This window comes from Capsicum annuum, chromosome 2 (genome assembly GCF_002878395.1).
Source record: "Capsicum annuum cultivar UCD-10X-F1 chromosome 2, UCD10Xv1.1, whole genome shotgun sequence".
Lineage (NCBI taxonomy): Eukaryota > Viridiplantae > Streptophyta > Magnoliopsida > Solanales > Solanaceae > Capsicum > Capsicum annuum.
Window position 1 is genome coordinate 144644618 of NC_061112.1, and position 23720 is coordinate 144668337.

A 23720-nucleotide genomic window follows, 5' to 3' on the forward strand; every position below is an offset into this window, starting at 1 on the left:
GTCGGGTCGGCGCCGGAGAGCGACGACCGGGGGTCCAGTCGGGTCGGCGCCGGGGAGCGACGACCGGAGGTCGGAGCCGGCGGTCGGATCTGGTCGGCTCCGACGTTCAGCGACGGCGCCGGGGACCGGGCCGGTACGCTTGGGATGGAGAGGGGGTAGAGAGAGAGAGAGAGAGGGAGAACCGGCGACCGGAGGTCGTAGCCGGCGATCTGATCAGCGCCGGCGACCGTAGGTCGGAGCCGGCGGCCGGCTCGGGTCAGCGACGGCGCCGGGAACCGGGGGCCGGTAAGCTGGGGGTGGAGAGAGGGTCGGGCGAGAGAGAGAGAGGGGGAGAGAGCCGTTGGAGAGAGAGAGGGGGAGGAGAGAGAGAGGGCGAGCGGAATCTTTCAAATGAATTTACCAAACACAATTTTTTTTTTAAAAAAAAAAAACACTTTTCTGAAAAGTTACTTTATAAAAGTACTTCTCAAATAAGCAGTTTTGTAATAGCAATTACAAACGGACTCTTTAGGTGTTACTTCCTGGTCTAAATTGGATATTTATTTTATTATTTTCAACCTATTGCATATATACATACATAAATATTATTTTTAAGAAAATAGTATTACTATTATTACTTATACATGCATGTGCAAGAGATAATTTATGATAGCATTGGATGACACCTTTTATAAGTGAAAGTTGTCTATTCACAATTACATGTCAATGTAACTAGCAATCCCACCTTCATGGTCTAAATTGGATATTTATTTTATTATTTTCAACCTATTGCGTACATACATACATATTATTTTTAAGAAAATAGTACTACTATTATTAATTATACATGCATGTGCAAGAAATAATTTAAGATAGCATTGGATGACACCTTTTATAAGTGAAAGTTGTCTATTCGCAACTACATGTCAATGTAACTAGCAAATAACAATCTTCTTTTGTCTGTCCATTTGTGTCTTGCTTAATGTTGAGGCTTCTTCTAATTATAGTTGTACTAGTAACTAATGAGAAATTAAATGGATTAGTACTCGTAATTAATGAGTTTACCGATAACACTGGTAAAAGAGGAAGAGAGCCTTCTAATTAACTTCTTGTTTAGCCTTTCAACTTATAATTAGAATAAGACTTACTTTCTGGCGTTGTGCTAAATTAATACAAATTGGTCATGATAAGCCAATGTACAAAATTTGCAGAGGAGCACATGATGTGCTTTAAGCCAGAGGCAGTCAAATCATCATTCATCCCACTTAGATAAAAGTAGACCCCCTAGTACACCTCACGGAGTGGCACTCTTTTTTAGGGACGGAGCTAGGCACCCAGATATGAGTTCTATCGAACTCAATAACTTTTACTCAAGTTGTGTATATGTATTAAGTAGTTCACTAAATATATTGATAAATATTAAGTTTAGAAGCCAGTTAATATAATTACTTGAAGTCGTATTTTTATATTCCACAACCCATAAAGTTAAAATTGAGCTCCGCCTCATTTTTTTTTCTAAGTAAGACTGACTGATGACACTTTTAATGAGAAAAGGATTTACTTTTATCTTAGTTAATACACACAAACGCAAATAATCACATAGTTAAGATGTGACGGTTTCTTCCATCTCTTGATTTTTTCCATGTGTGATTATATAGCTATGGTGTTTTATTCCATTAACGGTCCTACATAGAATAATTCTTGTAGCTGTTCGAAAAAGGTGATTCCTTGAACTTTTTGTCTTTGAAATGAACATAGGGCATATGTCCCAATCCCAAGTTAATTAAATGTTTGATAAAGAACAGGCAAAAGTTAGATAGCACTAGATCAGATGCCATTGAATGAATATTTGCCAATTAGTGAACTTGGAAAGATTTAGATTGTAAAACAGTGATTCGAGAAGATCTTTTGAGGAACAAAATTAAAGTAAATTGCATTAGAAAACTTGCACAACAACAGTTCACTTCTTTGCTTCTTATTAATGAGGGGCAGGTGATGAATTTAATCATAGTGAATGGTGGATAGATATTTCGCGAGCATCAAAATTAAAATTTTTGAAGTTAAAGTTGTGTTTGTTCATGAATATAATTGGAGTTGTTTTTAAATTTTTGTGAGAGAAGAAGATAAAAAGAAGGGTGAAAATAGCTTTTTTTATATTTTTCAGTTTTTCAAATTCAACTCCAAATACTTGAAATTGAATTTGACATAAAAGCAAAAATTATTTCCGGAGAAGTGAAATATTTTCTATGAATGCGCTTTTGTTTTTGTGTTGTGGTGGTGGAGTCCAGTCATTCTGAATTCTATGTTTTGCCCAAGCATTTTCAGTGGATTCCACCTGGGCCCTCTCACTCATGGCATTGCCAGTGTACAAATCAAACAATATATTCCTCAGTCAAATTGTATTAATTTATTACTATAACTAATTATGTTGATAAAACAACTACTCCCATTGATTATTAGTTAATTATAACTAAACCAAAGAAATTTATATGTCAATACATTCCGCTCAAAGTAAGTTTCTACCTTTTTCAACTCTAATTACTAAATTCACAACCAAATTGTTTTCGTACACGAAAGCAAGTTGCTAATGGTACATCGAAACAATCTGCAAAATTTGCACTGTATGTTTTGTTAAGGATTAGGAACATGAGAGATTTTAAATTATTCAATTGAATATAATTTTTATCTACTGTATAAAATACAACGAATTTTTATGTCAATCGGCTGCCTCTATGTCAGATCACCAATCTATGCTCTAATACAATCTCTATTTATTTTGCAATTAACTTTGATTATTCAAAGTTAGCTCACAACATAAAATAGAATCTAAACTTTATATGTAGACGAAAATAAGAGTAATTAATCCTCGTATGCATCTAGACATCTACTACTAACGTGATTTCTTTACTCTGCCTCAACATTGAGGGCTCATTTAGTATACAAAATGTGATAAATAAAAATACAATAATTATATATTCGGTATATTTTTACGTAGTGAATTTGGAAAGGATAAAATATACACGATTAAATGATATTTTGATATAATTAATATAACTTTAATTTATGATCATAAGATTTAATTTTTTAACTATTTTAAATTACGTGTTAAATCAAATCAATTTTTTTTTTTTTTTTTTAAAAAACAGAAGAGTGTAAAAATGATACACCATTAATTATTATCCTTATCTCACTATTAAAATTACGCAAAGTTCCCGCCGCGTGTAGAAGTCAAAGACTGTATTCACACAATCCCTTCATCTTCCCCCTCTCTCTATTAAATAGTGCGGAGAAACTCTCACTTTCATTCAGTCCACTCCAAATAAATAAAAGATTGACCAATGGATTTTTCCAACACCCATAAGATGAAGAGCAGAGGTAAATTAATGGGACAAAGATGGTGGAACATTGGTTTACCTTCACTATTTCTGCTATGCCTTTTCTTCTTCCTTGCTGGTTTATTCGGTTCTACTCTCGTGTCTCACCAGGTATTCCCCCTATTTATTACTCTTTTACAAACAACTTCTCTGTTTTATTTATTTATTTACTTACTAAAACAGTAGTTTTAATTTATTTATTCGATTTATTGAATAAGATTAATTTATTATAATACATTTCCGTTTCTAGTAAAACTGAAACGGAGGTAGTAGTTCTTAACAAATGGATTTCTTTATTCTACACTTGTATTGTACTAATCAAAGTGTTTGTTTGGGTGTGATAGGATGTACTGGTACCTACTGTAAGACCAAGGTCGAGGGTGCTTGAATCTGTAGAAGAATTTGATCCTTTGCCCAATGGTGAAACTGGGGAACATTCCCTCACTTCCATTTCCTTTCAGGTATTTTTTTTTTTTGTTCAACTCTCAAATTTCACTTTGGGGATTTCTTTTCTGTTTCCTGAATAGCTTCTGCTTCAATTTTTGTTCCTTCGGAATTGGTAGTCAATCCTATTTCTGATAGGGGCAATTGACGATTGAATTAGATTTTACCATTATTTTCATATCCTTAATAGTCCGTTTCAGTTCTAAACTCTTTTGTGTTAGGGAAAATTGTACACTAGAATAATCAACTAACTGGTCTTTTATGCATTCAAAAGGTTGGATTTTTAACTTATATTAGTTCGTCAAGATTTTCAATTGTTATTATTTGACTAAATGGTAAACCCCACCTCTCAAACCTACCAGGGATCAACAGTTCAACAAGATGTTTGATGTGATAGTGATGATCAATGCTCAAAATGACATGATTTTAGTTTTGAACTGGTCCCAGTTTATAATTACATGTGTGTGTTGTTGCTATGGGCAATTTGTCTCCTGGATTTGCACTTTTGTTTTGTTGATATGTGCAATTTGTATTTTGATAAATCAACAGTAACATTTCTTGATTTTGTTGCCTCTGGTGCAACTTTTTGTTACCGCTGAAGTAACAAATTGATGTTCTTTTTTTTTTTTTTTTTTGGGTAAGACAAATGAGTGATTAAGAAAACTTAGAAAATATACCCGTCCTCCAATTTCTATTATTCTACCATTTCATATACTAATTTTATTTGTTTATCTATGAGTGGGTGGGTGGGTGGGGGTGGGGGTAGGGGGAAGCAGCTTAGTAGGCATGTCTTTAAGTCTATCCACATAGTAGCTTTGGTTGTAAATGACCATGTTAGCTTCCTAAACTTTCCCCTAATCTGGTAGAAAATTTATATATGGAACTCATTGACTCTGCTCCGCATTAGTATTCATTCGTTTTGGTGTATCTTATATGAGATTGACTTCAACCTTTTGGGTAGGTCTTAAGCTGGTTCCCGCGTGCATTATACTTTCCCAATTTTGCAACTATAGAACAATGTCAAGCCATTATTAAGATGGCAAAGGCGGAATTGAAGCCATCATCTTTGGCTCTCCGCAAAGGAGAAACAGCAGAGAATACCAAAGGAATTAGAACAAGGTAAACAGTACTCTGAGAGCTCTATGTGTCTTGATTGAAATTGGTGGTTTTTCATGAATGCAACCTTTTTACTCTTTCCAAGCTTTGGTTGAAAATTTCTTCAATTATTTTCATGAAGAGTTGCAAAATTTCTTTGGTTAACTCTTAATCCACTCAATTATTTTCATAATATCTATTTCTGGTAGATAAGATCAATAGGTCACCGCATCTGGGTGTGTTGATGTACATTTTCTACTTTTTTTGGAAGATAAAACTGTTCAGGGTACTTGAACTGGTCATGTGTCTCTGTCTCTTTTCTGGTCTTCTTTTTAAATGTTTCTTTGATCTATTTTAAAGAACTAACTATCTGATAGAAGTTTGCCTCCTCTTTTGGGTTTTACAAGAAGTAATGATTCTTGCATGGACTTTACATTTTTGGCCTTTTCCACAGTTCTGGTATGTTTATCAGTGCATCTGAAGACAAAACTGGAATTTTGCACCTCATTGAGGAGAAAATTGCAAAGGCAACTATGATCCCTTCGACACATGGAGAGGTAAATTTCATTTAAAGTAAACATCTTAAATGTAACGCATGAAGCGATTCTTAGTAAGTTAGTTTTATAATTCCGTCCACATGTGAGAAATAGGATCTTGACGGAGGACATGCTTGTCGTATTATTTGTGGAGAATCCTTCCTTCCTCTTCTACATCATCTGTTTCCTTGAAAACTAAGTTGATTCAAGCTCTGGTAGTACTTTTGTAAAATTCCAGAGTATTATATTAGTGTTTGTAGGTCTCCACTAGGCAATGCATCCTTCCGATAGTGTCCAATACTGAAGAGAACAAGTCTTTTGGTGTTAGAGGTAAATATTAACTGTTTGTACGATCACATTTTTTTACCAGATTCAAGGTCATTTATATCAAGCACAAAGTTGGGTGATTTCGAATATATTATGGCCATTGTATTCTTTTGCACCTCTTATCTGAAAATTTAAATGCATTTGTTGTGGAAAAACGGAATTTGTCCGGCATTTTTTTTTTGACAGACCAGTATGTGTTAGCGATTGTGAAAATGAATGGACACTTCAATGATCATAGACTGGAATGATGTGATAAGTTTTTGTCCGAATCATTCACATCATATATTAATATGGATTTCTTACAAAGATTTCACATTAGAATTTAGTTCGATGCATGTGAAAGATCCTATGTCTATTTCTATTGGGATCTTTTTTGTTACAAGTTTACTTATGCAAAAGAGCTAATTCAATTTAGTTGAGCGTTTGTGTTCTCTTCTATATGAACTATCCAACTGTCACATGGTATAGTTTATGTGTATTTTCATAAGAGACCTTTTTGATAACAAAATCATGAGGCAACAGTTCAAGGTGTTCTGCATTTTAACAGGAAGGTTAGAGAAACTGAGCATCTGTTGCTGTTGTATACTTTAATTTATAGTTGGGGAAATCTGTCTTCAGAATATTATCTGAAAATGCTGGAGTTCTTTGGCTGGAACCCCGGGATATTTGTTCGATTTCCCTTGGACTTTAAGTTAAATGCGATGATGCAAATAATATGTGCTATGTACCTTGTGCATTCAATAATTTGATAACTAGTCAGGCTGTTAACCCTTTGTATCTGAACTTTCTTTTAATTTCAATTACTGATTCTGAATGATTTTTCTGTTAATGAGAGCACTAAGTATGGTGTACTCTGTACTGTGATTGTTATTGCTGTTTATCTTGAATCAGTTGACCTGTGTGTTTTTCAGGCATTTAATGTGCTGCGGTATGAAATTGGCCAGAGTTATCATTCGCATTATGATGCGTTCGATCCTGCTCAATATGGTCCTCAGAAGAGCCAAAGGGTATGCACAATCTACTTTGGGTAAATTGTTGCTGTTAACTTTTTCAATTTACTTGTTGATTTTCTAGTAGCTCAAATTAATCTTACACAAACTGGCATAACGAATGGATCATTGATTTTAGATTTCCGTTATTTGGATAAGATGGTGTTATTTTCAAATGCATGGTTCTTCCAATCCCTCTCCCCCCAAAATATTTTAAAAGATGGAAAGAAGTGTGTTTGAAGCTATGGTTCCGAAGGCACGAGTTTGCAGATTCATTGCAATGACTCATTTGCTTACATGGAATCACCACGGTCTGATGTCTGGGTATCCACAAGCTCGTTGCTTTCCTTCCATTTAGTACTTTGTGGAACTCTCTATGTAGATTTTTTTTCCGTTTAAATAGAATTCTCTTTTGAAATGGTCTTGATCTCCAAGCAATACATGCTTTATTCCGGATTCAACTGATATCTCCAAATCTGGAATAATCTTTGTGACCAGTTTCTATTGTCTGTCTGAATTTGTGTACTGGGATAGAATTGGTATTAGCATTTTCCTGCTTGTTTTATCATGTAAAATCACCTCCCTTTAATTTAATTACCACTGCCAGACCAAAATTTTTCCCAGCATGTCGACCAGCTGTCTTCAGGTTTTACTATTTGAAAATTTTATATTTTATTGGACTAAACAGACAAAAAATTATCATTTAGCGTTCCTCTTGTTAGACCTTTTTTTCTTGACTACTCTCTGAGCTGTCAGACCCAGACAAGCAATACAGTTTTATCCTTGATATGCATTTCTTTTTCTTTTCTTTTCCCCCTTTTTGATGAAAAAGTTCTGATATCGGCATGGTTCCTTCGGAACCATCATGTGGAAGTGTTAAGAGCAAGTGTTCTAAACATCGACTCTACAAAGCTGATGAAGTTTGATATGCGAAATTTAGCTCAAGTTGCAGTTAATTTTGAGCAACGAATATTTTCAGGTGTCCAGACTAAAAATAATGCATTTTCATATAGGTTGCATCCTTTTTGTTATATTTATCTGATGTGGAAGAAGGTGGAGAAACCATGTTCCCTTTCGAGGTGAGTTCAAAATTGATTCTTCTTTCATGGACTGCGTTTCTGCCTCTCGTGTTGTGTAAACTGTAAACTAGTCCTTTGGTTAATCTACAGAGTGGGCAGAATATGGATGCTAATTATGACTTCCGTAAGTGTATTGGTCTGAAAGTGAAGCCGCGTAGAGGGGATGGACTACTGTTCTACTCGCTGTTACCAAATGGTACAATTGATCCGGTGAGTTTTTCTTGTACATTCCATGTTATCCATGTAAGTTGTATTTATTTTCATACAAAAAAGTGTGATCCTTTGGGGTTTTGGGTGGGGGTTTGTACATTATCCACCGTGTACTGAATCGTGTGCCACTAGTCTCGAGGATTTTTCTGATATATAAAAAAAAGAAGCGTTGGTGTGAACTATATTTCGCCTTTTTTTTTATTGTGATTATCGGGTTATCAAGATGAAATGAATAGTATAGAGTGGGGATAAATGGTGCAGTTATGAAAATTTTATCAGCGTAAACTTTCTAAACCCTTTAGCAACGCTGTATAACATCATGTGGAGAGCAGTTCTTGCAGCATTTAAAGTGAAAAAAGGGTTATGAAATTCCTACGTCTTCCCGATATCTCTCTGTGTGTGCTTTGGCTATTGTTTTTTGTTTGTCTGGCTGTGTGTATTCTGCGGGAACCGTTTTTTATCAATCCTATTACTTTGTTCCTATGATAATGTTTATTGAAGAGGGTTGCTGTGGTACTGCTAAACGTTTGTGCTACTGTGATTGATTAATCAGTATGAATGGGAGCCCATCTTAGGTACTGGCTCATTGCACGGATCCTGACGATACAGGTTATAATATTGGTTGTCGTATGCCATGTATTACTGTTCCATTTTTCTGTGGCTTATACTGGTTACAAAGCAGAATAATGATTACCAACATTATGTCATACTGCTCATGTTGGCTTGCAATTTCTCACATTTGTAAATCTCTAATGCAGACATCTCTTCACGGGAGCTGTCCAGTTATCAGAGGTGAAAAATGGGTTGCCACAAAGTGGATCAGAGATCAAGAAATGGATGACTAAACGAGGACATGTCTCCAAGTGGTGTTAATATTATTCTTTGGTAATTTAGTGTAGTAACTCACTAGGAGTTTGGAAACGAATTTTGCAGTAAATATATCTACAAGAAAAGTTCATATATCTATCTTTACCCTTCATGAATTTTTGCCCCTCCAAACCCCTACCCGTTCACTCATGTTTTCATTTTTCCCAACCTCAATTCTGTTGATCAGTGGAGTACTTCTCTCAATGACTTTTTAATTTTATTACAACGAAAGGAAACTAATCAAGGCATCAATATCCTCCCTCCATTAGAAATTATTAAAAAAGAAACCGTTAAGCCCCACCTTCGGTAGGTGCAAAACTAACTGTGAAGTGTACAAGATAATAGTGTTTATCCGCAACAAATATAAACAAAATTGCTTTTAATTTGCCCTCCTATCTCTTCCTGGAAAAATATAAAAAAAAATTAATTTAATTTTTTTTACTAATCAAAAGTAAAATACAATAAATATTGGATTTAATTTTAAACCATTGCAAGATGAAAAAAAGAGATGTTGCCTTTGGAGTAGCAATTTACATGGCTTAGAAACAATTTATTTTATTGGCTGAACATGGACGTAGCTTAGCATTTAGGAAATGCTTACACCTCATCCAACTTCCTGACACGAAAACAAACACGCGTCAACACCATATCATTAACACAAAAACTTATATATATATGATGCAAAACTATTCGAAAAGATCAAAAACAAATGCAAATCCAAAGTTGATTTGACAGAGTATTTTATAGACAGAGATAAAAAGCAAAACTGCAAATTTATACAAATGGAGAAACAAACAGATAGTAATAAGGGATGTATAGATAACAGTAAGTTGGAAGGATTGCCAGTGGATACAAGTCCTTATACACAGTATAAGGATTTGGAAGATTACAAGAAACAAGGGTATGGAACACAAGGCCATCAACAGCCAAATCCTGGGCGTGGTGCTGCCAGTTCCACTGACGCCCCCACACTTGCTGGTGGTGGATCTGCCTCTGCTCAATCTCAGCTTTCTGCTACTGATAACATCAATCGTCAGGGTGTCCCTTAGTTTCCTTGATGTCTACAACATGTGTTACAACTTACAACTAATGTCTAGGCATATAATAAGATCATATTTGTTTTGAGTTAGCGGTTCTACATCTTAGATTAGTCTCTGTTTGGTGTTGTTTGCGTTGTTCCGTTATGTTTCATTTTCTTGGTAACTTACTATATCTATTTTAAAGAATATATATAATTGCATATTTAGGGGTTCTTAATTATGTTTTCATGAGATTAATCCAAGTCGTGGTTTGTGGCTGATAGGGGTAAAGGACAAGTTCTTACTGCCTCCTTGAATTTGCAAGTTCATTGGGATTAAATCAGTCTAAACATAATAAGATAAGGTGTGATATTGTCTGTTTTGTGTCAAGCTGCATGATTTTTCTTGAAATGCCTTACAAGAGTGACTGCCTTTTTATGTAGCTTTTCAATCTTTTTAGCTGCGAGCCTTTTTTCACACAATCAAACGGTGTTATGATTAACCATGAATGGACCTTTAATAGAAGGTATATTTGTAAATCGTTAGCATCATTAGCTAAATCTTGGTAAGATCAATATCATAAGAGCGAAGAAATGTTCTTTCATCTTGGAGTCTAATAAGCCACATAGCGTGTGGTGTTCTTCCATTATTCAAAATATAACAAGCAATGCGATAAATATGATTAAGTACGTTCGTAAATCGTCTTCGGTATTCTGAATAAAGTACGTTCCTTCATGGTTAAACGAAAATACATTTCTTACTAAAATTAATTTGAACATCACATTAAGAAACGAACAAAAATGTATGAATGGAAAGAAGAACGTAAAGTTATCATGGAAAGTGACATTCACTAAATAATATAATCGTCGTTATTATGCTCTTGTTACACCACTAACTATGATTGAACGTTGCGTTCGCCGTCAATATTTATAAAATTAAACAGTGTTACGTACCAATGTTTGTCATTTAAAGAGTCTTTAATATATATTTCATTTATGGTCCAAATTTTGGCCCCAGTCCATGATAATCATTTTTCACCTAATCTTCAATACGTTGTCTCGTCCGTCGTTTTCTAAAAAGTGGAGAATTAGCAAGTTAAATTTACAGCGTTCTTGATCTTCTTCAGTTACAAATTCGTAATTTATTTCCTTTTTTGCCTTTCGAGTGGAAAAAACACTATTCTTAAAGGAGAAATATGAGTAGGTATCCGTCCTAAAATCAACTAAATTTCATTTATGAACATCTTCCCGTAATTGCCAGCTACATTCTAAAATTAGAAATTTCTTTTGTTAATATTGCAATTTGATCAACTAGAGTGAAAGCTATCAAATAATAGAAACCTTCAGTGATACTTAAATTAGATTGATGTGACTTAAAAGTGGCCATCTTTAGTTATTTGGAAATTGTTGCTTCCTGTCCAGGTGAAAATATGGAGTATTTCAACTTGCTCAATATATAAATATATTTTCATAAGTTTGTCGGAATACTTTATTTTACACACACTTTGAACTGAAAATACTTTGTTCAACGTTTTAGTTATCCATTAGATAGTTAAGTTAATCATATAATATATGAAAATACTTTGTTCAATGTTTTATTTATCCATTAGATAGTTAAGTTAATTAAATAATATATATCTCCTCTTTAATTATAGGTATCAATATCAAGTAGGAAATGCTTGAGATTTCATTCTTTTATTCAGGTGAAAACATAAACTAAAGAACATGATATATTTTATGTAAATAAATAGTTACCTAATAAACGAAAATGAGAAAACCCGCAAAATCAATTCCAAAATTTGAATAAAAATGTATATAATTAAAACATTTTATTAAAAATCGAGTTGTTCAATTAAAGCATTGATTCTGAGTGTTTAAACTGAATACGTATTATGACAAATTTAATAGGTTGATCATGTATTGGGCCATTTCAATTTATAAAGATTAGCTGCTAAGCTCACGAAATTTCCACCAGACTCGATAGACTAAAGGGAAAAACCTTAATTAAAAAGAGATATAGGAGCATCGTCTTTGTCGACCGACACAATATGTCAATACTATATCAATTGACAAATTTCAATTAGATGGGAAAATAAAAAATAAATAAAAACAGAAATAGTAAAAAGTAAAAAACAAGCTAGACAGAACCACTAAGCTCTTTTTGTGGTAGAAAGAAGCTGGTGACCTGTGGCCATACGTTGCCTAAACAGCAGGCAAACAAGACAAGTAGAATATTAAGAGACCAAGCAAGATTCACAATTTAAGATCACAAGCTTTCCATGAAAGAACATTCATTTCAATTCACCAAATCAAATACTTTATCTTAGTTTTAATAATATACTCAAATCTTTTTTTTCGTAGAGAAGATTATGTTTTGCCCTTAATTATTTTATTAGTGCAACAAACAAAACAATACCTTATAGTAAAACAAAACATTACGAAATATCTTTAAAAAGCTATCCATAACCACCGAACCTTATCCCCCTTAACCACTCACAAAGTAACCTTGACACAACAAAAAAAAACTCACCGAACTTTTTAAATTCCTTCCCTCAAATATTTTAGTTGTCTCTATCAAACATTACAATCTGCCTATTTATATGAGCATAAATAGAGGAAGTTGCGTGGCATTGCATAAATATATAATTATCTTGATTGCGATTTGTGTTGTCACATTCTTCTTAATAACGACAATAGCCATACCAAATATTATGTCTAGTGGTTCAACTCACCATTCAAAGTCGAAACAACAAAAAAATCCTTTCAAAATTTCAAAAAATATTGCAGCCAAATCTATATATTAATACCTTTCAAATGCATGCATTGTTAAATGAAAGCAGTCCCCACCACCATCTTCACTCTTCCCAAGTAGTAATTCAGAAGTCCCAAAATTCATTTTTCTCCACAATAATCATTTGAAAGGCATAGTAGAGACTTAAAAAGCTCCACGCTCTGCCTAAAAAAAAAAAAAGGCCGGCTTTATTTGTACCCCAATAGTATTCTTGACTTACAAACAAGAAACGAACATTTTTTTTAATCTGTTGTCGCCTGCAACCTTATTCCTTTACCTCCCATTTGTCTCCCTCTTTATTATAACTGTCCTCTTTCAACTATTTTTCTATCTACATCGACCACAACAAGAACAAGAACAAGAACATGATGAAAATTACTAAGGAAAAGGAAGAAAGCGAAGAAACTGTTCTCCTTAAAGAACAAGAGGAGGCATTAGAAGACAAAGACGACGAAGAAGAAGAAGCATTGTCATTGTGTGATCTTCCGAACAATGAAGAGAACCAAACGAAGAAAGAAGGTTCTGGAAGTACTGGTGAAGTTCAATCAGAAGATTTTGATTTTGCCTGTTGTGGTGGTAATTTGTTGAAAGAATCAGAAATGTGTACGGCAGATGAAATTTTCTACCAAGGCCAAATTTTGCCCCTGCGACATTCAATTAGTTTGCCAAGTGATCGGCGCAATTGTCATGAAACAAATTCAAGTAGTAGAAGTAGCAGTATTCGAAGCCAACGTTCATCTAGCAGTGGCAATTCTTCTAATCTCAACACGAAATACTACAAGCCTAAGATTCGAAATCAGTTCCACTCCCATCCTAGTCCGACACCTCAGGTTCGATTTTCAAAGGTTAATATTCAATCAAACGTTAACAATTCAGGTCGAAAATCAGCATTGTGGAGTCTTTTTCGTGTTGGTCTAGTAACACCACCTGAAATTGCATTACAAGATCTTAAAAAAAGAGGAAACAGGGGCAATTCAGGAAGTCGAAACAGCACCAGTAGCAGCAGCAGTGGAAGCTTCAGCAATACGAATAATAATACGACGAGAACTATACTAAGCAAGAAAAAGAGACAGAGGTTTTCTTTTGGCAGCTGCAAGTGTTCAGCAAATTCAGTAGAAACAGTACTTCCTTCAAACGTCGTAATCACAAACAAGAATAATGCAACAAGAAAGGTAACAGGGGTCCATGATGAACATGAAGATAAGAAAGATTCATCAGAGGAGAATATCAAAGCAACAAAAAAGCAAGCAATGTCACGCCATCGAACGTTTGAGTGGTTAAAGCAACTTTCACTAGAAGGTCCATCTGATGAAACATAAAGATTTTTCAAAATATCACGCATGCTTACCTTGTTTTTTCTTCTTCTTTTGCTTCTTCTTTTATGTAATGTAATGTAACTTTTTGTTACGTGCTTAGATTGGTCTTTCTTTTTTGCTTTTTTGAGTAGTGGAATCATGAAGTTGAAGTAATTGAGGACGCAATTGTCATGTAAAAAGAAAAGAGTACTAAAGCTAAGGTGTTTGATGTGAATTGTGATTAAATAATTATCATTGCTTTTTGTCTTTGAGGGTGGGAAGATTTGTTGTCGTGTGACAAAAGGCTATGTGTTCAAACTCATGTAAACATGTTCTTGTAAAATATAGCAATAGAATCTTGTGGTTCGCTGTTTCTTTGGGCACCAAAGGTGGATAAAGTTGTTGTCGTGCGATATAAGGCTATCACTACTAGAATTTCGCTATTTTCTGATCGAAAATTTCGACGAAAAAAAATTAGTCAGAAATTTCCAACTACTTCAGTCGGAAAATTTACTTTTTTATTACTTTATTTTATAAAATATTTCCCCGATATTATTTGTGACTAAACCAGTCATAATATTTAGCGGTAAATTGTGGAAAATATCTGTTCCGATTGGAAATATAAATAATTAAATAAAAATATTAATAAATATATAATTATACGCTTATACAGAAATTAAATAATGATTTAAATAAATTATTACCAATTATTTTTCGATCACTGTAGTCGAAAATCTAAATAATAATAATAATAATATATATATATATATATTCATATCCATATACAACAACAAACCACTATATATATAATCATACCCTTATACAAAAATTAAATAATTATTTAAATAATTTATTACCAATATATGTAGTCTAAAATATAAATAATTAAACGTAAGTTGTTGAATATAAATTTCCGATCACTATGGTCGGCCATATAAAAAATAAAATAAATAAATTATTAAAAATATAATTCCGACTACGATAGTCGGAAATACTAATAGATAAATAAATATAATAAGTTAACTATTAAATATATATTTTCGACCAATATAGTCTGAAATAAAAATAAAATAAATAAATTATTAAATATATTTTCGACCATTATAGTCGAAAATACTAATAGATGACTAAATAAATAATCATATCTTATACAAAAATTAAATAATTATGTAAATAAATTACTATCAATATATTTCCGGCCAAGTTAGTCGGAAAACAAAATAATCAAATAAATTATTTATTAGATATATTTCCGACTACTATTGTCGGAAGTATAAATAATAAATTTAATAAATTATTTAATATTATTTTTGATTATTGTAGTCGGAAAAAGTAATACCTATCTAAATAAATATATGACTATATATAGAAATTTAATAATTAATTAAATATAATAAAAAAAGTCTGACTATATCAGTCGAAAAGTTTAGAAATAATGTAACATAAAAAATAAACATATCATATATCAGACTCCACTTCTCTCTCTTTAAGCCCTTTCTCTCATTCTCACTGTCTCCTCTCTCTCTAAATCCTAGATTAAACACCAAATTGATACACCTCGCGGTGTCCGTCTCTCACTCTCATGATGAATATCTCTGATGTTGTTATCGCTCCTTTTGGATTAGGAATAGGCAGTTTTTTAAATGTTATGGTCTACTGTCTTATTGACTTGTAAGTGGTTCAAACAATATTTTTACTCTGATTTTTGTTTACTTTTGCAATGCAAACTGAGAAGCGAAGATGAAATAGACTGTTTGCTTGATTTTGTAGATTCTTGCGGTGTAGTGAGTTCATTTTGGGGTTTTGGTGTTCTTCCTTTTTTTGTAGGTTTTGGTCTGCAAACTACAACTGAAACTATAAGGATTCTAGGATACAATACTTGGATTCTACGATTCTGTGAAGCTGTTGTCGCTAACTTCTGTTTGTCCTGTGACTGAGAAACAAGGCAAAGGTCAAGCGAATTTCTCTGTCAAATCTCTCTGTTCAGGTTTGGATTTCGATTTTATGTTTACGGTACGTTTGAAATTTAACTCGGTTTCAGGTGTATACACATGCTCTATTCGTATAACTTTAGCATTATGGATTCATAGTAACATTACGTTTGAATGAGTTGCTTTGTTTCAGAACGTTTGATACAAACTCTGTTTCACATATTCAGGCAAACTGTGATATAATTGATGCGTTAAAAATAAATATGTAATGTTTAAATCATTTTTATATGAGGAGAATTCTAGCTTACCAGCTTAGGTATGATTCAATTTCAATTCATTTTCAGGTAGATACCCGTGCTCTATTCGTATCTCGGACCGCGTGAATCTTCTGTGTGAAAAGTTTAGCATTATCGATTGATAGTAACATTATATATAGTTGAAAGTAAATGTTTTTAATCGAATCTATAATTTAAATTAGTTGCTCCGTCACAAAATGTTTTATATGATTCTGTTAAATATATTAAGGCAGATCAGTATCTCGGGGTTTATTTCGCAGTCTTTGTTCTGATGAAATTTGAAGTTACTGTATTTGATCTATTATTAAACGTTTAGCTTACTGATAGAGTTGAATTTATAGCCTTTGGGATTTAAAATGTTTGTTCCTGCTGACCTGAATTATTATTGTGCAGGTTTTTATGCACCTTGCTCTCATCCTTGGCTCTTCTTTTTGGATCTTTGCCTGTTGAGTCTGCTGAGGAACAATCGTCTCTTCTAGCTAGAATTGGTATCCTGTTCCCGACATTTTTCTCAACATAAGTTTCTTTGCAGTTGAGCAAAGCCTAGTTAAGGCATAAGCTAAGAAGGTAGAGTAATATACCTTTTTCACACAAATTGCTACTTAATTTCATGAATCAGTAAAAGCTATGATTACTTTTTGCTTCTTCCTGAATTTATATTAAATTTAAAAAAAATGAGTAGTTCAAAAGTACACCCAATAAGAGTTGTGGTAGAATAATAAATGTTGAAAAAAATTCATGAATAACTATTGAAACTAAGTGAAGCATTGAAAAGTAATGGTACTTTAAGCCATGAAATGTATGAAAACTACATTGTTAGTGTTTTTTTCTTTTGTTATTGTTTTGGTTCTCATGTTTTTGTTTCTCTTCTCTGTTATTATTGTGTGGCGTTCTTGTGTAGATGAAAAATGAAGATCGTACATGGATGTATAATAGAACTTATCCTAACCGTGTGGGATTGAGGGAGGAAAATAAAGTTGGGGTAGCTGGATTTATTGCTAAAGCAATGACACTTGATGATTTTCTTACTGAAGGGACAATTAGGTGTCCTTGTTGGAATTGCAAGTGTTGCAAGTTATTAAGTCCAGATGTTGTTACATTACATCTTTATAGGAAGGGTTTTATGGTGAATTATACTGTGTGGACAGCCCATGGAAAGAATAGTGATGCTAATGATTTTGCTTTTCAGAATTATGTTGAAAGTCCAATAAGAAAGAATAATATTGAACGTTCACGATATAGTGAGATGATCAGGGATGCTTTTGGGACACACTCAAGGGCTTAAAATGAACCAAATAATAAGGCTAAGCACTTTTATGAACAGTTACAGGAAGCTTGTCATCCATTGTATGAAGGATCGGTGCATTCTAAGTTATATGTTGTTGTTCGGCTACTGAGTATTAAATCAGATCATTCTATTTCTCAAGAGGGCACGAATTCTATTATTGGACTTATGAATGAACTTAACCCAAATAAACTTGACTTACACCAAGATTTCTACACAACAAAGAAGTTGATTTCTAAATTAGGACTATCATCAGAGAGGATTCATTATTATGAGAAAGGTTGCATGCTATTCTATAAGAAAGATGCAAATTTAGAACATTGCAAATTTTGTAATCAGCCTCATTATAAGGAAGTCACACATGCCAAAGGGAAGAAGGTTTCTGTGAAGTCAATGCACTACTTACCCCTTATACCACGGTTAAAGAGGTTGTATGCATCAATGAGTTCTTCCTCTCATATGAGATGGCACTATGAAAATAAAAGACCACCTGGTGTTTTATGTCATCCGTCAGATTGAGAAGCATGGAAGCATTTTGATAGTGTGTATCCGGATTTTGCTAGTGAACCAAGAAACATTAGGTTGAGATTATCTACTGATGGAGAAGGAACATCTAGGACAAATGACGAAGAAGATCCAACTGATGAAAATGAAATAAGCGAGGAAGAGCTACTTGATGAAAATGAAACAAGTGATGAGAAAGATTCCATGGATGAATATGGATCAAGTGATGAGGAAGAATTGATGAATGACTATGAAACAAACGATGAGGATTGAGCTGGTATTAATAGTAGTATGTAGTAACAAGGTCTTGAATTGTATTTTAGCTGCTGCTTTTTGCTATTTTACTTGACAATATAGTGTCTTTTCTTTGTTAACATTTGTAGTGTTAGTATGAACATTCAGGTTGTTGTAGTAGTGTAGAAAGAATTGAAGTAGTATCATGTACTCATAGCTTTATGCTAGGTATATGTGCAAAGTTATTAGCTGTCTGGAACTGTAAGCATTCTATCCTCAGTTTTCTGGTTGAATATTGATTATTGAACGTGTTTGGTGCTTATTATGTGCAAGGAGTATCTTGAAGTAACCCAAGTTTAACTTATGCGGTGTAGTAATGATTACTGCAACAATAGTATCTCATCGCACATTATATAAACTCTTATTTGATTGTACCGGGTATTGCATAGAATTACTACCTATAGAGAATAATTTATTTGGCTCAGATGAGTATCTGCTTGAATACTGAATTACAGATATTGTTAATTCTGGATTAATTTATGCTTTAGTGCTTCATGTGTGTTGTGTACCTTATGATGTTTTGATTGTACTGGATATTGCGTAACGGTGTTATCTCCGGGCTTCACGTGTTGTACCTTCTGCTGTTTTAATTATTCCAGAAATTGTAGATATTGTATCATTGATAAAATAGGGTACTAAACTCTAGAGCAGTTTTCGTCTAGCCGGATGACTATCTGTTTTATGTGTTGTACATTCTGCAATTCTAGTTGTACAAGATTTTGCATTGTAGTGTTAACTGTAATTCAAGGCAGTTCTAATTTGGTGAACAATGCTGCCTATGAGGTTATTCACAGTGTTTACTGATTCTAGACTCATTTTTACTGACGGCAAGCTGCTTACTATTATTTGCAACACTACTGTTATAAGTGAACCCCCTGACCTGCCTCCTCCTATGGTACTTGCATTTGAGCTGCTGCTGCATGATGCTGCCTCCGTGTCTAGTTGCCGTCCGTCTGGTGATATTGTGAACCCTGAGGGAAGTAATGGGATATATGTAGGGTCCTCACCGCTCATCGCTATGTTGATGGCACTGGGCTATACACTACTAGTGCCCTTGATGAGTCTAGTGTTTTAGTGTGGATAAAGTAATTGATAAGTATTTAACTTGTAGAAATACCAATTGATAGTTAGTCTTTGGTAGATATAGAATAGAAAGTATTAAAAAAATTGAATTACTTCTGAGCATTTGGTTGGAACACTTCCTTTGTATTTTTTTCTCTTTTTTGGATGGATCTCTGTAGGCTATATGTGACACCATATGAAAGAACAAGGAGTTTAAGATATTACACTTTCAATTATATTTTCTAAGTGGTCTCGAAACAAATATTAAAATGTTTTAATCCTGGGATTCTACAACAACTTGTTCAGAGAGACAAAGAAGTGGAGATCAGGATATTATGTTGGGGATTTGCAGTATAGTATAGTACTGTTGTTGTAGCTAAAGAAAGTGAAATTTTATACTATAGGTTAACCATATGCAGATTTTTGGTGTCATTTTAATGCCTTAGATTTAAAGACTGCATTGCAAAATACAAATTTAAGGGAAGGGGAGGTATCCAGTCATTAGAACCATTTCTTTGTCAGTATATTTCTTTGTCCAAAAATGACAGTATTTCCTATAGCGCCATCTTTGTCCTTCTATTTCATAGAACTCCCGGCCTAATTGTTTAAAGTATATATCTACCTACCTTCTAACAAACATGGATATTCTTAAATTTGGTTGTTCCTTCTTTTTCAAGTGGCTAGTAAAGAAAATCATGGCATCAAAAGGTAATGTTAATGTACGACGTAAGAAAAGTAAGAAAGGAACTGATAATATTCCTACAGGTCAATGTACACTACCACCACCTGTTACCACATTTATTCAACCATCCACTACAAATATTCCTCCCCCTCCACATTTTTTATGCCTCCACCGTTTGATCAGTTGCAAACCTCTTCATTTCAAAATAGTTTTCATAGTAGCGCTTCATCTGTGCCTTCTACATCATCCGTACGAAGCCTTTCTGGGTTGAGAGTTGGATGTCCTAACGTACCAACATCGCCATCTATTGATAGTGCTACAACGCCTAATGCTACAACTGCTACTCTCAGAATTTGTAATTTAAAGAGGTATTAGAATATGACAATGTTGGGAGGTTACGAATCATCCCTTATCGTAATGGGTAAGTAACACTTAAGTTTTCCTTAATTTTTAATAGCTAAGATGATGGTTTAATATAATCTTATTGCAGGTTCATTCCAGCATATACCGCCGGGCATACGGTTATTGAAGCAACCAAACCATTTTTCATAAAGCCGTGGAATAGTTGGTTGGATATTCCATGGGAAATTAGAATTGTCATGTGGAGACAATTTATTGTATAAGCAGTTTTATAAGCTATGAATCTCATTAACTAAAGATAGTTTTTTCATTTTATCCATTAACTCATTTTATGACTTTATATTAAACTATTTTGCAGACGAGTGATTGTCATGATAATGAAGTAGACCGCATTTTTCAGTTAAAAGCAGCTCTACGGATCAAAGAACACTTGTATGAGGCCCAGAGGAAATTGATAAAACCTGGTTGGTTGAATGATGAAGTATGGACTCAGTTCTTGATATTATGGGACACTCCTGAATTTAAGTCAAAGAGGGAACGAGGAAAGGCAAATCAAGCCTCTAAAACAGGTGGCTCGCTACACACCGGAGGTTCTATGAGTTTCGCTACCCACCAAAGAAGACTAGTATTTTTGTTGTCCAACTACTTTATCCATTTATACGTGATACCCTTTTATCCATTTACTGTGTTGATAGAAGTTACATAAAGTGGCAGTGATGAGGGTGTTTCTATTTTTGGGCTAACCATTTCTGGCATGGAAGTACCCAACCCATATCTTGGTGTGGCAACACTGTGTATGCCCTGTGATTGAGGCTTCTCTCTCCCTTACAATCAGTGTTTGCAGCCATGGGGTGGCTGGATTCTGTTTTGCCTTTTCGTGGAACACATCTGAGCCCCATTTTTATGAAAAGAGTGAAAAAAGTAATCTTTTTCGTGATTTATTCTACACCCCACACCAACATATGACTTCTTCCTCTTCTATTTTCTGCTACTTATTACTAACTTGCAGAAAGTAGCTTAACTCTTTTTTCACTTTGAGTACCTAGAAAATATAGGATAGTTCCTATAGGACCAGTCACAGGGCTATAGTATATGATTGAGCCTTAGTAGTAGTTCACTAGTTCTTGTTGATGCGATTTCTTCAAAAAAGTGAGTTAATTTGTGGATTTAACGTGCTTATGTTGTTGGATTATGTAGTGTTCAGAATTTGTGCAGCTTTCAGTACAAGTTTTAAGTTAGGATATCAATGTTCTGAAAGCAAACAGGCACTCCAACCACTTTACCCATTTACACGTGATACCCCTTTATCCATTTATATAAGAGTTTGGTGACATATACTGATGTTGAGACGCAATACTAATATATTGGTATGTGAAAACATACATCCACATAATGCATAAGCCACATAATCAGAGAACCTATTGTTCTCTCCCTGTTTTAGTTCCATTCTATGGCTACAGAAACTAGTTTCACCATTGATAACCAAACAAACCAACAGCCCTTTGAAATAAATAGAAAGGAAAAAAGATTTAACGCAGTTCTTTGTGTTACTCTTACTGCTGATAATGATGTTATAAAGGGGTTGTGATGATTGCATCCTTGATTTCTGGACTATGTTCAATCATAGCATCGAGAATAACACGTCCCATATATTGGCAGGGCGACCCGGTTATGGCTTTGAATAGAAAAGTGCTGGTGTCTGGAGCCATGGCAATGTTGCTCCTCTTTTGCTTTGTTCTAAAATAGCAAATCTGAGCCCGCTATTACCTGTTTTTTTTTCTCTTGGATGGTGATTCTTGTCGAGTCGGAAAACCAACAGATCCTTGTGGTCCGGTCCTTCTCAGAAACTCGTGTACAATAAGATTTTAATACACTTAACTGCATTTTTTAAACTAGGACAGTCTTTTTTTTTGTGTGTGTATGTGTTACTGTGTTGATAGAAGTTACATAAAGTGGCAGTGATGAGGGTGTTTCTGTTTTTGGGCTAACCATTTCTAGCATGGAAGTACCCAACCCATATCTTGGTGTGGCAACACGGTGTATGCCCTGTGATTGAGGCTTCTCTCTCCCCTAAAATCAGTGTTTGCAGCCATGGGGTGGCTGGATTCTGTTTTGCCTTTTCGTGGAACACATCTGAGCCCCATTTTCATGAAAAGAGTGAAAAAAAGTAATCTTTTTCGTGATTTATTCTACATCCCACACCAACACATAACTTCTTCCTCTTTTATTTTCTGCTACTTATTACTAACTTGCAGAAAGTAGCTTAACTCTTTTTTCACTTTGAGTACCTAGAAAATACAGGGTAGTTCCTATAGGACCAGTCACAGGGCTATAGTATATGATGAGCCTTATTTCACTAGTCCTTGTTGATGAGATTTCTTGAAACAAGTGAGTTAATTTGTGGATTTAAAGTACTTATGTTGTTGGATTATGTAGTGTTTAGAATTTGTGCAGCTTTCAGTACAAGTTTTAATAAGTTAGGATATCAATGTTCTGAAAGCAAACAGGTACTCCAGATATAGCTGAACTTTTACAATAGCATTTACCTATATATGGGTAAAATTTTGCAGAACTTCTTAAATGGGGGAGTAGCTGTACCTATTCCTAAGACCTTCGAAGAGACACATAAGAAGAAAAATCCGACGGTACAAGAGAAGAATGGGTCGAACCGCGTGCTAAGGATGCATATGTAAGATAATAAATTTTGTATATATTATTTTCTTTTTATTCAACTTAGCTTGTTTACATAATGACAATTATTTTTCTTCAGGAAGGATTTCAAAAAAGCATTGAAAATTGGCGTCAAACCCAACCTGTTTCAGAGGATGGTACCATGGTCCAACCATCACCTGATGATATGAATAGAATGTGGACAAATGTGGTAGATGGTCCAAAAAAGGGTAACACCTACGGGCTTGGAGGTAACCAATCCTCGAGTAGTTCTTCCCCAATGCTGCCCAACTTTGCTTCTATTTCGCAAAATGCGAAAGAAATGGAAACGATGAGAACAAAAATTGAAGAGTTGACGCAACACTGTGCCGAATTTGCCAAGTTTGAAGCGTTAGTCAAGAAGCATATGCCGCAAGTATTTGAGGATGGGGAAGATAGTGCAGATGATTAGATTGTAGTGGTTGGTTTTTGTTTATGATTGTGACATTTAAACTTAGAATATTAGAATTGGTGTTTGTTTTGGATTGTGACGTTTCGATCGACTTGTCTTGAAATGCTTAAACTATTTGATTCCGCTATTTGTTTTGGATGTTTCAAAATGATCACAAATATTAAATAATTAATATATAAAT

The 23720-nt window shown here is 34.2% G+C and overlaps 2 protein-coding genes and 1 long non-coding RNA gene across 10 annotated transcripts; all 3 read left to right on the top strand.

Annotated features, from left to right (window-relative positions):
* Positions 1-3180: 3180 nt before the first annotated feature.
* Positions 3181-10157, top strand: LOC107860213 (probable prolyl 4-hydroxylase 9). 2 transcript variants are annotated; one of them, XM_016705489.2, is made up of 9 exons: positions 3190-3464; positions 3698-3814; positions 4759-4916; positions 5347-5449; positions 6667-6762; positions 7758-7823; positions 7914-8033; positions 8587-8642; positions 8792-10157. In XM_016705489.2, the coding sequence occupies exons 1-8, from the start codon at positions 3318-3320 to the stop codon at positions 8632-8634; spliced, it is 855 nt and encodes a 284-aa protein (XP_016560975.1). In that variant the 5' UTR covers positions 3190-3317; the 3' UTR covers positions 8635-8642; positions 8792-10157. The 2 variants fall into 2 exon arrangements, with proteins under 2 accessions (XP_016560974.1, XP_016560975.1); XM_016705488.2 differs by lacking the exon at positions 8587-8642 and having other exon boundaries at positions 3181-3464.
* Positions 10158-12547: 2390 nt separating this feature from the next.
* LOC107860215 (probable membrane-associated kinase regulator 1) lies at positions 12548-14377 on the top strand. The gene has a single exon (XM_016705490.2). The coding sequence runs from the start codon at positions 13075-13077 to the stop codon at positions 14026-14028; it is 954 nt and encodes a 317-aa protein (XP_016560976.2). The 5' UTR covers positions 12548-13074; the 3' UTR covers positions 14029-14377.
* A 1065-nt stretch (positions 14378-15442) lies between these two features.
* On the top strand, positions 15443-23661 carry LOC124896080. 7 transcript variants are annotated; one of them, XR_007052505.1, is made up of 6 exons: positions 15443-15675; positions 15832-15991; positions 16625-16798; positions 20549-20987; positions 22989-23107; positions 23189-23661. It is a non-coding gene; the product is annotated as an uncharacterized LOC124896080 (long non-coding RNA). The 7 variants fall into 7 exon arrangements; XR_007052501.1 differs by having other exon boundaries at positions 15444-15675; positions 17133-20987; XR_007052507.1 differs by adding an exon at positions 17133-20479 and having other exon boundaries at positions 15444-15675; positions 20549-23107.
* The last annotated feature ends 59 nt before the right edge of the window (positions 23662-23720 follow it).